The 17,266-nt window shown below is 41.5% G+C and overlaps 1 protein-coding gene across 1 annotated transcript in view; it reads left to right on the top strand.

Annotated features, from left to right (window-relative positions):
* The window catches only part of gbe1 (1,4-alpha-glucan branching enzyme 1), a 122,925-nt gene that overhangs the window by 92,227 nt on the left and 13,432 nt on the right, over positions 1–17,266 (top strand). The window contains exon 15 of the mRNA XM_023962003.1: positions 14,147–14,264. Coding sequence (XP_023817771.1) covers positions 14,147–14,264 — 118 coding nt within the window. The remainder of the gene's footprint in view (positions 1–14,146; positions 14,265–17,266) is intronic.

The following is a 17,266-nucleotide window of genomic DNA, read 5'->3' as shown; positions in this document are numbered from 1 at the left end:
TTCAGATCTTTTTTATTGGATCAATTCTGCCCTAAATTGTGAGAACTAGATTTGTTAAAGTGAGTGTTTTTTGACGTTTTTATTCCAGACAATTTGGTTAAATTGTTGCCTGTGGGTAATTCATTTCTATAATAATTGTCAAACAAAAATCAATATTTTGAGAAATGATGAATGTCATAATGTCTCTATGCATTAAAGGGATTTATTGTAGTTTTTCTGTTCCTTATTTTGATTTTTTTTTCTCGTTTTTTTTTTTTTTTCAAACTTTATTATGTCCTGGACTGCAAGACCATATTTTCTTCCAATGTAACTTTTTTACAGCACCTTTGAGCGAAAATTTCTCCTCCACCGCATGCTTAACCCTTGTGCTATCTTGGATGACTCCACCCTTACATTGACGTGTTCTCCCTACCATGACAAAGGTGGATAAAGATGGAAAGATTTCATGTAATCCATGGACACCAGTGAAGATCACAAATCATTGAAGAAAAAAGGTTCAGACCACTGTCTAGTGGGTCTAGATGACCCAACTCCCAACGTTAAAGTGCCTAGGATAGCACAAAGGTTAAAAACTCAGCAACATTTGCATGTATGTAGTACCTGCTGAAAGTGAATTTCTGACTTCATATACAACCCACCCAAAAAATGACATCATAGCGGGTGTAACCGTAAAAAAATAAATGGGGCCACAATCTAGTATGAGGTGCAAAAATGTTTTCCAAAATCAACTAACGAAACCAAAACACACGTATTGGGGAAATCAAAAGTTTGAAAATATTATGGAATGCTCAAAGGACCTATGCCTTGGCGGCCATTTTGTAGCCAGGTGTGAAATTTGTCGATTTTCACATATTCCAACAATATGGGAAAAGCAAACTTTTGTCAAAATTTCACAGACATACCGCCAGTTTAAATCTACAACAACAACTGAAGCTTCATTGACATTTGACCTAGAAAGATTTTCTTTTTAAGAATCCCCTTTATTACCAGCTGCAAATTGAAACTCCTTCTAGGGGGTTTCAATCTATCACCTCCTAACACCTCGAGCATCTTTGGGAAGGAGGGAAGAATGGTTGGAAAGAGAAGTTTTAGATTTTGAACGGTTATAGCGTGGCAAGCTAGTTAAAGTGGCGTTTCCCTGTTGCTCACACATTTTTTTACTGGAACACTGTGTGAATTGAAAACACAAAATCCAAGCTCAAGCTGAACAAAATTACATAACATATAATATGAATATATGAGGAATGTGGACGTGGTTAACAAAAAAAATCTCAATGGGAAATCCAAAAATGAACTTTTGGAGATTCTTCCAAAAGTTTTATAGATCTGTTCGTCACCCCAAGGTGACTAAAACATGAAATGGTTGCCATGGAGATAAAACCAACAGAAAAACAGAAAAAACAAGGGGAAAAATGAATTTGTCGCAGCTCTGATCATGCTGGCAGAGGCAGAGGGAAAAGAGTGAAGGGCATGTAGCAGCCACTCAGCCAGTTAGGGCTGGTCAGGAGAGGGCGGTGGCGAGGGCTGGTGCAGGTAGTGCCTGCATGCTGTACGCCATTCGCAGCTTTAAATTTAACTGCCTTCATTAATTTTACAGTTTTGATCTTTTATCAACGTGAAACTAAAGAGAAATGACAAAACAAGAAAAAATGTGTTTGATATAAAAAAAACTGCACTATTACCCAGTAATATTCTCCTATCAAGCTTTCTGTGTGGGTTTGTTTGATGTTCTATAATTGTACATATTGCCTGATGTTTTTGACTCTGCGTTGATGGGGTAAAACTTGGGCAAAGCACTAATAGCCTAGCTGCACAGTGTCTGTAACATCGTTTTTGAGGGTTTATTTTCATTTAGATGGAGCCACATCTTTTCCTCCTGGTGCTTCTTTTGAAGTCTAAGGAGAGGCCTCAGACACTGGGTGGGTTGAGAGGAAATGCAAATAAATGTGAGGGCAAAGCTCTGGCTGTCATTATACGGAGGAGCGGTAAACACATAAAGGCAAATGTGCCGTGCGTGTGAGGAAGGTAAATGTGCAGCGTGTTGGAGAGGATGCAGATCCTCCGATGGGAATGTGTGCAGAGGATCCAATTAGGGGAGAAGACAGATGAAAGTGCCACTCAGAGGCAGAGGAGGTAAACAAGACGAGCTCAAAGAGTCCAAAAGTGCTTTTTCATTACACTTGGCTGTCATATACTTAAACTTTCTTCTACCTGCACGAGGGGTCAGGGTGTCGCAGTGGAGCCCAGCACCAAAGCTGGTTTGCGAAATGCTGTAATGGCTAGATGTAGCAGAACATATTGTGCACAACAGAAAATTGATCCAATATGGGATGCTATTTCGTTTTGCAATGTGACAAAGACTGTATTACATCAGAGTCACTTTCCCGTTTAAAAAAGAAACACAATCGAGTTCCCTTCTGTAGTTTAGTGACCTATTAGATAAAGTCCTGGTGTTCACAATGATCTGCCGTCATTGGCCTCAGCCAATTCAATAAATTAAAATGTTATATCATTAATGAAAAAGAAATTCCTAAATTTTCCGGTGTTTGACCAAAAATGTTAGATGTATGGCCATCCTCTCAAGAACATTTACACAGGAAACATTATCAAAACATGTTGAAAAACAAAAAAATAGTTGTTATAAGCGGAAAAATATCTGTCAATAGAACCTTTTAAGATAAATATAAATCTTGAAATTAGCTATAAACACTCATATTTCAATCAATGAATTAATCACTTTAGTAGTAGAGCATAGAGTATTTGAGTATAAAATACTTAAGTAAACAAGTTAAAAAGTCGTATAAAATAACGTTTTATGTTTTAATAATTGGAAATATATCTTAAAATAAGCATGTATTTCTCAAAGAAAGATTATTTTTAAAATAGCTCTAATTATACAATTTTTCCACCTAAATATGTCCCTGTTTTGCATAGTTTCTACAGCAGTCTAACTATCTTTATTTTTAGACCATAATCATCTTAAAATAAGACTAGAATGACACATTTTGAGACAAATTTCTCTTAAGAACTGTATTTAAATCTGTGTTTACTTTCAAACATTAGTTAAATCCATTTCTATTGTGTTAGGATTCAATAAAACTTCCCAATTTCCCTAAGTCGAGCAAGTCTGTTCTTAAAAAATTGGAGCACTCACCAGTAACTCTTAGTAGTCTGTGTTTGCCAATCGCATCGATTGTTTACATAGAAATGACACTGACCTTCCATAAGTGTAGTTTTCCTTTAAATTTTAATGTTGGGTTTCAGCTATGAGATTTTTGGTTTAGAAAAAAAACATTCAAAAGTTATGACTCATAATTGTTGGCATAAATAATCTATCAGATGAACTCCTTGGAAGGCAAGGCAAGGCAAGGCAAGGCAAGTTTATTTGTATAGCACAATTCGTACACAAAGTAATTCAAGGTGCTTCACAAAACAGAAAAGTGCATTAAAATCACAATACATCATTGAAATAATCAACGTAAAATTTACTTTAAAAGAAAAGAAAAAATTTGAAAAATGATTTAAAAATAAAGGAAGGGAAGGAAAGAAAACCGCAGATAGGACCTTTCAGTCATATACACGGCTAAATAGAAATGTTTTAAGTCTAGATTTGAACATGAACACAGAAGAGGCCTGTCTTACGACTTCAGGGAGGCTGTTCCAGATTTTAGCTGCAGAATATTGAAACGCTGATTCCCCTTGTTTAGTTCTGACTCTGGGAATCAACAGGAGGCCAGACCCTGAGGTCCTCAGAGTACGAGATGGTTCATATGGCACTAACATGTCAGAGATGTACTTTGGTGCTCGGCCATGGAGAGACTTGTACACAAGCAGAGCTGCTTTGAAGTCTATTCTTTGAGGTACAGGGAGCCAGTGCAGAGACCTGAGCACAGGACTAATGTGATCATACTTCCTGGTTCTGGTCAGGACTCGAGCAGCAGCATCCTGGATGTACTGAAGCTGTTTTACAGCTCGTTTGGAGAGGCCGGTGAGCAGGCCGTTACAGTAGTCTAACCTACTGGAACATTGTAGTTTAGTGGAGTTTTGCCTGGTTTTTAGATGTTGTCTTTGCTTTGCTCTTGGATTTATACATTTTTAACTTGTCTCTACACATTTGTTCTTCGTTACAAAAGACAAAAACTACTTGATCTCAATTTTTGTAGTAAATGCATTTTATTTATAAGGCGCCTTATAGGCGCCTTTCTGGGCACTTAAGGTCGCCGCGCAACATAAATACAGTATAAGAAATACAATAAACAGTTCAAATATAGACAGATTTACTAAATAATTACGCTTTTTTATTTTTTTATAATTTCAGGCTTATTGTGAAGTTATTGTGTAATGTAATAGAAAAGATCTGCTGTAAAAAGAAGGATACTAACCACTGCCACACATAACAGTTTTAAAGATGGATTAAACGAGCAAATTGCAAATTAGAAAAAAAAATAAAAAATCAAAAGTCCCAGGACTAAAATAAACTTCTGCTTCAAAGTATTATGTAAGGTATAAAAAGAATACTTTATGTAATATTTTTTTACTAGTAGTTTTTATGTAACTTTTTACATATGTAAAGTAAAAAAGAGAAGAACATCAGAGATATTACAGAAAATAGGATGTTTTCAAGATCAAATGACTCAAGATATTTAAGACTTATTTTAAAACAAGTTCCCCCTTCTTACTAAAAATAATTACCAGGAAGTTAGTTTTGTCCTGTTTCAAGTTAAATGAGATTTTTAAAATAAAACGTGGACACAACACTTTGGTGGGATTTTATGTTTTTGTAATGTGGGACTTTCAGTCTTATTTTCTCTCCTCTTTTTTCATGGAGCAAGACAAAATCTAAAGCGGAACCTCACAAAACCTGACTGGCCATTAAAATGCAGGCAACGTCAGGCTTTCACTTGGCTCTCGACCTATCAGTCTTTTAATATTTTCTCTCTGACTAATGGTGGGCACAATCTTCAGGCAATGGTCTTTATCTGTCTGGTTGGAGTATTTGAAATCCCAGCTGGATCTTGTCGTGAAAGCGCTGCCTGTCGGGACAGATTGTCTTTGATTTACACTGTGCCAATAGGCAGTTGTGATTGTGTCAGGTTATCATCATTCTTTCCTGTCTGAGCTTCTCCTTGGAGGCCATGCAAAGATAGTACAACTATAAGCATGGCTTCACTAACTTTTTTTCTATAAGTAAGACTCTGAATGATAAAGAAAAAATGCACTCTGATATGATCTCTTGTGTTTTATACAAGATGCCTAAACGCCCCATCTGTTTCCTTACAACTGCTTTAAGGGGGGGGGTTCTGTGAGATGATTGGATTTTTGGGTAGTCTGTGTGCGTTCATCCGTACGATAATGATAATAAACACAAATTCAGAGAAAAAAAAACCAAACACCAATAATTCATTGTGAAAAAGTTGCATGCTGGGTAAAACTATCAAAATGATGATTCTCCCACCTACATGCATTGCAAATGTATTCCCTTAGTTTTGATTGTTTGGTTTATTTCAAGCAATTTTCAGCAATAAAAACAAAGGGAAGACGAAGTAAAAATACGTAGATAAATCAAATCTATTTAAGATACTATTTCAACAATTGATTCAATAATACATTAAAGAAAATTTGTTATCTTCATGACATGATGTCTCCTAATCGTAAATAGTTTTTTTTTACAGAAAATATGTTGTGTCCTGAAGCCAGAAGAAGTCATTGAGTTGGTGTTCTGTTCTCTACACAACATTGTACGTCTTATTTTTTTAAATTAGGAGTTTCTTTCATAACAATCTTTCTAATCAGTGTTTGCTTTATTTTTATCCCCAAGTTGGTGGGGAAAAAAGACATGTATTGGTTCTGCTGAGTGTCCACTTGTGGTTGTGTTGTAAATGTGTTTCATAGTCTTAAATGATTTTTTTAGGGAAAAAATCCTTCTGCACTTATCTGGAAATGACTTGATAGTATTTTTAAGCAAAAAGACCTTGATGATTACACTGATGTGTAATCATCAATGTATTCAGGGAAGTGGATTTACGATAATTTACTGCCCTTTAAACTTCAATGAAAACTCTTGGAGTGCATTTGTTTCTTTCCACAAACTGTTTTTAAATAGGATGTAGTCTTTTTTATTGAGCAAATACTGAGAACGCGAAGGCCAGTTGAGATCTGCAGGAGTGAAAACTTAAAAGAAAGTTGGAAAAGGCTTTATTAGTCATACTGTCTCTATAGCATTTTTAAGATTTCTTTATTTCTACTCCATGTTTACCCAATGCAGAATTTAATTTCTTTTATAAAACATGAAAAATAAAGACGCTTAGTGAGAAACTAAAAGTGTCTAAGTTTGCAGCTGGGGTCAGGGTAACAGTTTAGGTCATCAGTGATTTCAAAAATCAAATTTCAGGCATTTCTATCTTGAAATTGAGCAAAATCGACTATTCTTAAAACTTCTCCTTTATTATTCACAAAGACCTTATTGATCCTGATCCTTTGCGGTAGCACTGCAAGCTGTTGATGCATCCATCTGTAGCCGCTAACAAAGATGTAATGGCTCAGAGCATCCAACTACTAATTTGTGCTGCTTCTCACATCCTTGCAGAATACTTTATTGGGGAATTACTGTATCTGTGCCTCATTGCCAGCACTGTCTGTGGCAAAGACACACACACACACACATACGGGCACAAATCAGACACCAAATAAAAACCACTGACAGGTGAGGTGAATAATATGAGTGTCTCATTACAGTGGCACCTGTCATGGGGATATGTCTTGCAGTCAGTTTTTGAATTTGATTTGTTGAAAGCAGAAAGAATGTGCTAGGGGGAAAGATCTGAGTGACTTTGACATGGGCCAAACTGTAATGGCTGGAAGAGAAGATCAGAGCTCTCTGAAAAGGAAGGTCTCCCGGGATCTTGCCTTTTGCAGTGGTCAGTTCCTACCAAGGATAAAATGGCCAGTGAGCCGGTGACAGGGTCACCAGCACCGAGGCTCCCTGATGCGTGTTGAGAGCAGTCATCGGCCTGTGCGGTCTAATCCCACAGAAGAGCTTCTGTGGCACAGACTGGATTGCTGCAAACCTTAATGCTGTCTGTAGAAGAAATGACAGTTAGATGTCAGAACACAGAGCATCACTGCTTGCTGAAAATGGTGCTGTGCAGGCTCTCAAAGCCCACAGTAGCTTGTGTACTCTGCTGAAAGGCCTCTCACTGGGTTTATCTTTTTTTTTTTTTTTGCATCACATAGACTTCTGGGAAGCTGTGCAGTGGTTACCTGCAGATAAGATTTGAAGTGAGATCCTCTGTGAAAAGAACAAAACAGCAGGCAGTGTGATGGTCTGGTCAGTATTCTGCTGGGAAACCTCAAGTCTTGGCTCTGGCTTAGAAGTTCCTCTTAATCTTAATTGCAAACTATGCACTACCTTGGAGTTGAAAATACTGTAAAAACCTTTTGAGACACAGTTTGAGTTGTTGTTTGGCCTCCGAATCCCCCAAATCTCAGTCTGGTCCAGCATCTCGTGGCTGATAAAAACATCTACCATAAGTTTCCACAGAGACTTCCACCTTAAAGCATACACAGCTTAAAGGATGAGCTTCAACAGACTTGACGCTTGATTCCACAGGAGGCCTTCAGAGGTCTTGTGGAGTCCATTCCTCAATAGGTCAGAGATGTGGCATACAAGAGAGCCTGGGGCGATACGGAGCACAGGTTTCATGTTGTTGCCCATTGAAGTGTTGCAAAATCAGGAAAGACAAGTTGCTGATATCTTTCCTGCATTTTTTTACTAAACTTAAACAATATAAAAAAGTAATTGTACAGTTCTCAAAAACTGAATTTAAACATAATAACCAAAACCTCTGCCTTCAAGCATCGAGCTACTTTTGAAACGTCTTCTTTATCTTCCTTATGGGGAAAATCTTGATCGCAAAATAAGTTTGTTCTGTCAATAAATCACTCTAGTGGCAATTTCAGAATTAGATCCGTGCGCGGAAAAAAGAAAAAGGATTTTCCTTCTCAGCAAAAACAATGCACATGAAGGGAAGAGCTTCTTTTTAATCATCACAATCAAAGCAGACATGCACACAGAAAAAGCTGAATTTTTCCCGCTCTGGGGTGAAATGAGACTGGTGTTGCAGAATAACGCTCAAACTCCACGATGTCACCTGGGGATATAGGATGATTATTCAGCCAGCCAATTAAAGAATGCATGTCAGCTGCCTTTTCCTGCTCTTTGTTACCGCTCGACTCTTCATAGACCAAACAAAAATTTGCACTTCAACTACTGTTTTCAAAGTTGGCATTAATGCACTTCCTCATGCTGTAGAAATTTTAAAAATTACCAGCTTAAACGAGTACATATGACTGCAGCTCAATCCAGACAATGCAAAACTACCACAAATGTTGCATCAGCCGCATCGGTTGGTAGGAAATCGGCATCGGTTGGGACCAAACCGAGGCCGATACTAACAGATGCACCAACATGACAGCGCAAGAAGCTCTGCAATGTTTTAAAATGTATAGAAAAAGGTAACATAAATTACAGGTCTGTTTCACCTTACGTAGTGAAGAAAAAAACATGTACAGTGGTCCTTTATGGACCAGGAAACTAGACGACTGGTACATATTCTCAATCTCTTCTTTGAATTTTAAATATGACTTTAAAAATATCTTAAATTAATATTTGTATTTATAGCATATAATAAACAAACAAGAGTGTCCTTTGGAGATTGTTTCTGTAGACTTTGCTTTTAACAATTTGGATGTCATTTTTGACAGTGTCCTATATATTTTTCCCTTGCTGAAGGAGATTGTGTTCGTTTAATCGATATTGTCGCCAGCGTTCAGAAAAAGGTGGTTGTAGCTCGGAGCCCTATCGACACTGTATGACACCATTTCCATATTTCAAGCTGTGTCTTTTTATCTCTGTTCCTTTTTGAGAATACAGGTTTCATGAGAGCCTTATTATAGAATATGGCATCAGTCAGTTCTGCAGTCTATAGAAAATCCTCATTCAGAGGCAAAGAGGAAAAGACCATAAGAGGAAAAAAAATCAAGGAGCAGTGACAGCATGGGGGGATTACCCCTACTCGTCTTCCATGCATACAGCTTTTCTATTCAGGATCAAAAGCCTTTACATTTTTGCTTTGACTGTTTGTCTCTCTGTGGCTTATCCTTGTCTAAAGTGCTTAATTGCTTTGTAACTTTGAATTCAGGTTAAATTAATCTTTTGTTCAAGTGTGCACAAAAAAGTCAAATCCCTACATGCAATAAAAAACAGACCATATGCTTAGTCTTGTAATGCGTTTAGGCCCGGGGTTGCTTTCAAGTTGTTTAAATCTACCTACGTGCATATATATAACAGAAAGCAGACATTTGGAAGTCCTAAAACAGGGGTGTTCAAACTTTTTGCAAAGAGAATGGTGGTGGGGGTGGGGGGGTTTAAGGGGCTACCATTCATCTTGCAGTCTTTGGAACCTTAAGTCTTTAAATGCCAATGAACTATCAAATGGAAGTGTCATTGCAACGGAACACTTTAATTTCTTCATGTGGATCAGAAAAACAGCTTGATACATTTTTACCAAAATTACAGTGAATTTCATATTTAAAGACAATGCACCAACCATTCTTTCCCAGTCTCCTTGATGTAGTTAGCATGTCTCATCTATCTTTTGATATTGAAGTCCTGAAAAACAGTCAGTTTCTCTGAATATTTGGCACACATGGTTTGTATTTTACAGGAAGAAATACTCACTATTGGTACGGGGCAGGGGGGGTTGACGGGTCGGGGTCTCCGCTGAGGCCATCGGCGGTTTCCCCGGCCGGTTGGCTGCCTCAGTCCCGTCGAGGCCTGACCAGAGCTCTTCTAGGGCCGGCGTTTGGGGGTGGGGGCCTGGGCTTGCTCCGGGGGGGGCCGGCGCTTTCTGGCTCCCCTCTCTCTGTGTGGGGGTGGTGGTGCTGGGCCTGGGGTGTCTGCGCCTCCGGGGGTGGGGCCCCGGGGTTGGGTGGGCCTGGCCCCCTTGCTGGGGGGGGGGGGGGGCGGGGGACGGCTGTTTGACCACCGGGGGACAGTCTATCATCTGTCCCCAACTTACCCCCTTCCTCATATAACCTCATAATAGGGTGAGGGGGTGGGGGGCTTAGCCTGCGATGAGCCTTGGGGGGGGGGGTTTACTAGGCAGTGACCCCCCTCCTGTGGTTGCCGTATGGAGTGGGCCCCCCCTCTTTCGGTTTTATTTGCACCTTAGACATGTAGGGCCCTTGGTAGGGGGGGTGCTTGGACATCACTGCCAGCAAGCAGCGGATGTCCTCCTAGCACCCTACCCGCCAATTTTAACCGCACCTTAGACATTTAGGGCCCCTTGGTGGGGAGGGTGAGGGGACGTCACTGTGAGTAATCAGGAGACGTCCCCTTAGTGCCCTACCCGCCAATTTTAACCGCACCCCCCTTAGTACACACACCCCTCCCCCCTCAATATATACATCCCAACATAAACACACACACATGCACACACACACTCTCTCAAACACACATACACGCACACACATTTTGCAAGGAAGGTGGGACCTAGGACCATCTGTCCCCTGCCTCTTCCCTGGTGGGGGGTACGGGCCCCTTTGCAACGGCGGCTGTGTCCCCGGGGTGCTGGCTTCCTGGGCCCGGCGGTGCTCTCTCCGCGCGGTGGGGGGGTTCACATTACATCTGAGCCGGGGGTGTTCGTGTCCCTGGGGGGTGGGTTCTGGTCCTTGCTCCTGAGTGCTGGGCCCCGCCAAATTTCCAACTGTGGCCGAGCCTGGTCGGGCCATATTTACAACACCCCTTGTGGGCCCTCTTTTTTCCCCGGGGTTCCCCCCTCCTGGGCGGGGGCGGCGGGCCCCTGCCTCGCTCCTCCCTGGACCAACCGTTGGCCGGGCGGATGGCTGCCTGGAGTGCGGAGTGGGTCTCCCTTGGGGGGTCCTGGCCCGTACCTGGGGTTGGGGCGGGGGGATGCCCGGAACTCCTGGGTGGTGGTGGGGTGCTCGTCTGGGGCTGTGGGCGTCCTTCTCCGGTGGGGCCCTGCGTTGGGTTCTCCCGGCGCGGCGGGGGGGCTGCTCTCCTGGTTGGGCTGGGGCGGCGCCCTCTTTCCCTCCGTGCCTCCCTGCTCTCTGGCTCTGGGGGCCTTGCGGCGGCCCTGCTGGCCCTGGCCTGGATGGCGGGCTTGGTCGCCCGGGCGGCGGTTGTTCCCTGCCGGTTCCCGTGTGGTGTTGGGGGGAATCCGGTTGCCGCTGCTGGTGCGGTGGGGGTCTTGGGGTGGGGATGGCTGGGCACTCTCCCTCCTTCTTTTCACGTTCCACCATCCATTTTAGAAGAACATAAACACTCACCTGAGCACAGGTGTCAGCTCAACAGACTGAATGACTGAAATATTTCACACTAGTTGGTTTTAAGGCATAAGTATGCGTGTGAACACTATCTGTTTTGTGTACATGTCGACAGGTGGACATTTTTGCAACTAACAGGTGTGTTTATAACATTTGAGTGTGTGTGTGGACAGGCTCCGCCCTTTTTTTTTGTTTTTTTTTTACATTTGAACCTTACCATAATGATTAACAACCAGTAAACTTGTTGCTTTATGCTGCTTCATGGTCTTATCCCCCTTCCCCTCCTATTATCACCCCCTACCCCCCCTCTCTCTAACGTCCCTCTCTCTTCTTCCCCTCTTTCCTTTTCCGTCCGGTCCAACACCAAAGATTTTCAGACATGTTTGAAATTAATAAAGTTTGGCCTCAATTACAAAAGGGGTTTATTCAGACATACCTTTGGTTTGTCTGAAGATTAATAACCCCTCTTGTTAAAGTAAAATATGTCCAACCCAAGAGGCCCTCAGCTCTCATCTGTCTGCCTAGCTGTTGGACAGGACAAGTTAAAAAAAAAAAAAAAAAAAAGAAATACTCTGATTTCCACAAAGTGCTGGCCTCCAACTTTTTTTTTTTTTTTTTACAGCCAACATTTTAGAAATGAGCTAGAAAGTGTCACATTAGGGCCATGCAATAGTGTTACCATGGGTAATATGGCGTCCTACCTAATATAGCCTATCACAATTAAGAAATCATGCACCTTTTTAGAAAGAGCTGGGGCCTCATTTATAAACGTTGCGTACGCACAAAAGAAGGCGTACGCCACTCTCTACGCAATAGTTGAGATTTATAAAAAGCAAACTTGACGGGAAAATGTGCGGTCCTCCACGCAAGCTCTGACCCAGGCGTACGCACAAAAACGGGTGAAATGAGAAACAGCGACACCGTCGGCAGATGGAAGAAACACGTAAAAGTGAAAATGACAATACTGCCTCTCAGAAATAACATGAAGACTTCACAAAGCAAGTCTTACAATTAACAGCCTACACAAACACCCGTTTGATCGATCAGCAGTGAAACAAACAAAAAAAATCAAACAAAAATTACAACAGAAATTCAAAAGAACACATATTTGGAAAAAGAAAAGTGAAATATGTTCTACAATATTGACATGTAGTGCAATTCATCCTCATAAATAATAAAGTTAACAGAACGAAATAATGTAAAAAACTGATATTCTCGTCAATGTGTCCGTCTGGCGGAGCAGATATAGGTGCGGGCGTGTGGACGGACGGACAGACATATTAATTGTCCACTGGGGAAAGTTGTTTAGATAGTAAAACATTTCTTCATAAGCTATGGAATTATGGTATTCATGCATATGCCTTAAGTTTGTTTTATTTTTGATAAAACAATGTATGGCGTATGTATCAACCATTCAGAAAGCAACAAGAAATAACATTTGCGCTGAACAATTTCCCATTTCCACGTCGATTATTACAGACATCTGTAGCTTGTCAGATGTAATTAAATGGATGGAAATAAAATGCCCCATCACAATGCGTAATGACGCACAATGGCTGATCTTGCGCTCTTTGAAGATGTGGCAAATGGAAGAATTCGGAGTGAACGCATCTTTAGACAGCAAGAAGACTTGCTGGCAAACGAGGACGAGTGGCTTATGAGCCGGTTCCAACTTCCTCGAGCCGTCCTCTTGGACCTCTGCGGGCTTTTGGGCCCGGCGTTACAGAGGAGCACTCGGAGGAACCACGCGTGTCACCCGGTGCATGCATCTGGCGCTCCGGTTCCCCCCCGATGGAGCGCTGTAGCCTCCAGGCTACAGCATTTCCGGCGTTTGCCACCGTTTGCCGCTCACGTGGCTTTTTGGCATTAGTAATGCCCACACTGTGCCCTCCAAACAACACTTTTCTCCTCTTTTCCACCTCGCCAACGATAACTTCTACTTCACATTGAGTAAAGTTACGTTTTTTTGATTTCCTCTCTGTGTTTGCCATGGTTTCGCAATCAATGAATATTCATTTGTGGGCGTTTCACAAACCATTTATGGGCAACTATGGGCGTGTCATGAGGCCGCAAAAGCTGCGCTGCATTTAGAATCGGTTGTGATTTATTAAGGGAAAGATGCGTAGGATGTGCGTGCGCACGGTTTTATAAATCCGAATATTTCTGTGCGTACGCACGTCCTATGTTTCATCCGTACGCCACTTCTGACGCAAATCCTACGCAAAGTTTTATAAATGAGGCCCCTGGTGACCACATTATCTTGATTTTATGACAGGGGCCTGCAGACCGATGGAAATTTTAACACATGCCGCATTTGGCCCATAGGCCAGATTTTGGACATGCCTGTCCTAAAAGTTGGAATATTAATTGAGGAATAGAAATACATTACACTAAATTTCTTTATATATTTCGCTACAAAAAAGGACACACTTGTCATGAGGATCTTTTCTTTTAAGGCCAACTTCCATAATCCTTTGTTGAAATACATCTGGGTATTTTTTTTAAACCATGTCTGATCAATGTTGTGTTTCTTATTAATTAATATTAGGCTAAATCCCCTGTGAATTGTGTTTTAAACTTGAGCTTTATGGACTCTTTCCCCAAACTCGATTTTGTCACTAAGCAGCACTTTGAGATGAATGCTGATGGATGTGAGGATTTTAAGGAGTTTACCCCACCTGTGCGCCACTAAAGCAAGCCTGCGCTGATGATAAAGCCTTCTCAATTCTGCCCTCTTTGGTCTTCAATCTCATAAGCTGGCTTCCCGCCTCTGCGGCGCCTTAACCACAGCCTTTGCCAGATACAAAATCAAGCTGGATTCAGACGAGGTTCAGTATGGAGGACACGGACGCCTCGACCACAGCACGGACTTCTTCACAGAACCTCATCCCTTCAACGGCCGCTCCAACTCCATGCTGGTAAATATTTCCAATATGACATTTTTGACTCATTAAAGGTCATGTTTTTTTTAATGGCACTAAAGCCCAGCTTTGAAGCCCCCTGCAATTATCGAAGCGAGCTTGCTGTTGTTGAGTCTGTTCCACTTTCCCCATCACCCATGCTGGATCACCAACCCAATCTGCATGCTAATTTGAACATGTTTTGGCGGTCGTTGCATATAAGCACAGACGAAGTGGCCAAATTAAGCACACTCAAAAATGTCATGATGCATACTAAGTGACTAAGTGTCGGACACTGTTGTTCAACAGCACAGTGCACACAGGTGGGCAAATGGAAGAGCCATGGCAGTGGATGGCAGGGAGGAGTAGGCTTTAGTAACAATGCAAATAGATTACACTTTATTTGTCAGTAATTTGCATTCATTTTAATTCTTAAACATTTTTTTCTTTATTTGCTAATGTAGATAATTGGCATATCACGTACACTTATACAGCACTTTCTACCTTTATTTATGCCTTAGTCACATGCACCCATACGGGAGGTTGACCCGTACGGGTGCTGCAGATTTTTGGTTTGTCCAGTTCCATAGCAGGTCGTAGGCAGGAGGTCCTGCATCTTTTAAAAAAAGAGTGCAGGTTTGTCTTGCAGTTCCCGTGTGCGTCATGCAGTCTCCTTAAAGGATGTTATAAAAATGGAACGTACACTTGCGTGTGTTATATTGTGAAGTATTTGTAAGGCCAATATAATTCTACAGAGACACCAGGCGCACACTTATTCTTGCACATTCTTGAATGTGCATTTGGTCTTCACACTGGACAAGCAGGGATGTGCTTCTTCTTTTACTTTTTCTACTGTTTACTAACAGCACATGTCCGCCACCTAAAGTTCGAACAGGCTTGATGCAAAAAGCAGTGCAAATCTCACAAAAATTGCTCCAGGTTTTTTCTTTCACATCTCTATTCCGACATGTGAGAGACTTGGTGTCATATAGTTGCGACCGGGCACAAACCGCAGTTACTAGTTTCTCCTTTATGATCAAATTTCAAACGGTTGGCACTTCCATGAATTATACAGGACGCCATCCATACGTCACTAGCAATTCAAAGTCCCTGGTAGGTCAAAGTTTGACTTTTAACACCTGTTCAATGGCCGCAGGTTTTGTACGTAGAGCCCAAAAATGGTTGTAGAAACTTGCATAGCTATGTGTTAACACCAGAGTTTTAAAAGCGGAAGCCCGAAACATCATTTACATAGACCTTTCATTGAAAAATGGCTGCTTGCAGAGGGCGGTGTGAACAGAGCTTCATTTGCACACAGGTGCAATTCTAGTTGCAAGGCTTTCTAATTGCCAGCCTGCACATAAGGCCGCACGTATCACTTGAATAGCACTAATAGGCTGTGGATGCGGGATTTGAGGGGAGGAAAAAATTAAGAATTTGTACGACGTACCTACATTTCAATTAATTTACACTTAAATGTTTAAATGTTCGCCACGACCTGTCGCCCATTTTTCGCCCCTAGACGGCCCATATCCACCTGTAAGGTCAGTGGTGACTAAAGACTTTAAGTCAGGGGTGTCAAACATACGGCCCACGGGCCGGATACGGCCCGCCAGATGGTTTAATCCGGCCCACCCACGAAGATTAAAAATTCTAAAGATGTTTAAAAAAAAAAAAAAAAGAATGCTTCTAGTCCAATTCTGTGGTCGAGTTATGATTTTTTAAGTAGCAACCAAAATGTGCAAATCTGCCACTAGGGGGAGCAAAAGGAAAGCAGAACAGGTGAAGCAGCACATCTGTGCATGTGCCAAAAGCGAAACCTAAAAGCTCTGTGTCTGGGTAAGATGTAGTTTGGTTCCGCGCGAGCCCCACCGCTGTTATGCTGCTATAAGAATTAGTGACACCCTAATGACCAAAATGTTGTCAAAAAGAAAAAGAGGTTGGAGTGCTGAGCTTTCCAGGAAAGATGTATTTGTTCACAGAGCTGAATGCAAAACCTGCATGCTTGATATGTCATCAACAAATCACAGTGCTCAAAGAATTTAACATTCAGCACCACTATGAGACTCGCCATAAAGAAAAGTTTCACCATTTGCAGTTAAGTAAAGAGAAGATTTACCAAATATTAGCTGCACTGAAGAATAACAGTCTGCATTTACTGCAGCCGTGACGTTAGTGATGGAGCAGTGACAGCTACCTTATTGCAAACAAGTTGGAGCAAACATCCAATCCATTTTCAGATGGTGAACTTGTGGAAAAATGCTGAAGGTTGCAGAAGTCTTGTGCCCCAAAAGCAGTCGACCTTTGCCAACATGAGTCTGTCAAGGATCACGATTGCAGAACCAAGATCTTTGAGGGTACCAACTGAAGGAATCCAGTCATTTATTACATTTTCAGTCACTATTAATAAAAGCACCAAAATCACATATACTGTAACTGTGCATATTTATTAGAGGTGTTAAAGAGCGGAGTTTCTTGACTTGTTGGACACAACAATGGCTGATGACATAGTCAGCTCTCTAGTTACTGCGCTGGACAATGTTGGAGTGAACTGGTCACATGATGTCAGTCTGATAACGCCCCATCAAAGGTCAGGAAGAAGGCAGGTGTTTCCAAAAAATTCAGACAGCTTTATTGCAACCATAAACCTGGAGAAGAAAAGACCATTCTAAAAAAATTACTAATCTCTGACAAATGAATAAATGTCTGGTCTTTTCTTCTCCAGCTTTATGGTTGCAATGCTCATCTTTTCATGTATAAAAGTCCAACTATTTTGCAGAGCACCGTAGGGAATCGAACCCTAACCTGCTAAAGCAGGCATACCATTATCAGTCTCTTTATTTTTTGACCAAACATGAAAGGAAGCTGTTGAGTTGGTGGTGACTTTTGTTTAGGACATGGAAACTGGATCTTTTCTCTTTCTGTTTTTCTGAGGATCTCTTGAATCGCCCTTAGTCCTGCCTGAAGTCTCCCAGGAGCGACACTGTCATGATGGGGCATTTGACCCTAACAAGGGTGGG

The sequence above is a fragment of the Oryzias latipes genome, chromosome 13, assembly GCF_002234675.1.
Source record: "Oryzias latipes chromosome 13, ASM223467v1".
Classification (NCBI taxonomy): domain Eukaryota; kingdom Metazoa; phylum Chordata; class Actinopteri; order Beloniformes; family Adrianichthyidae; genus Oryzias; species Oryzias latipes.
Note: the sequence above shows the minus strand (reverse complement) of the source record. Positions and strands in the feature narration are given on the sequence as shown.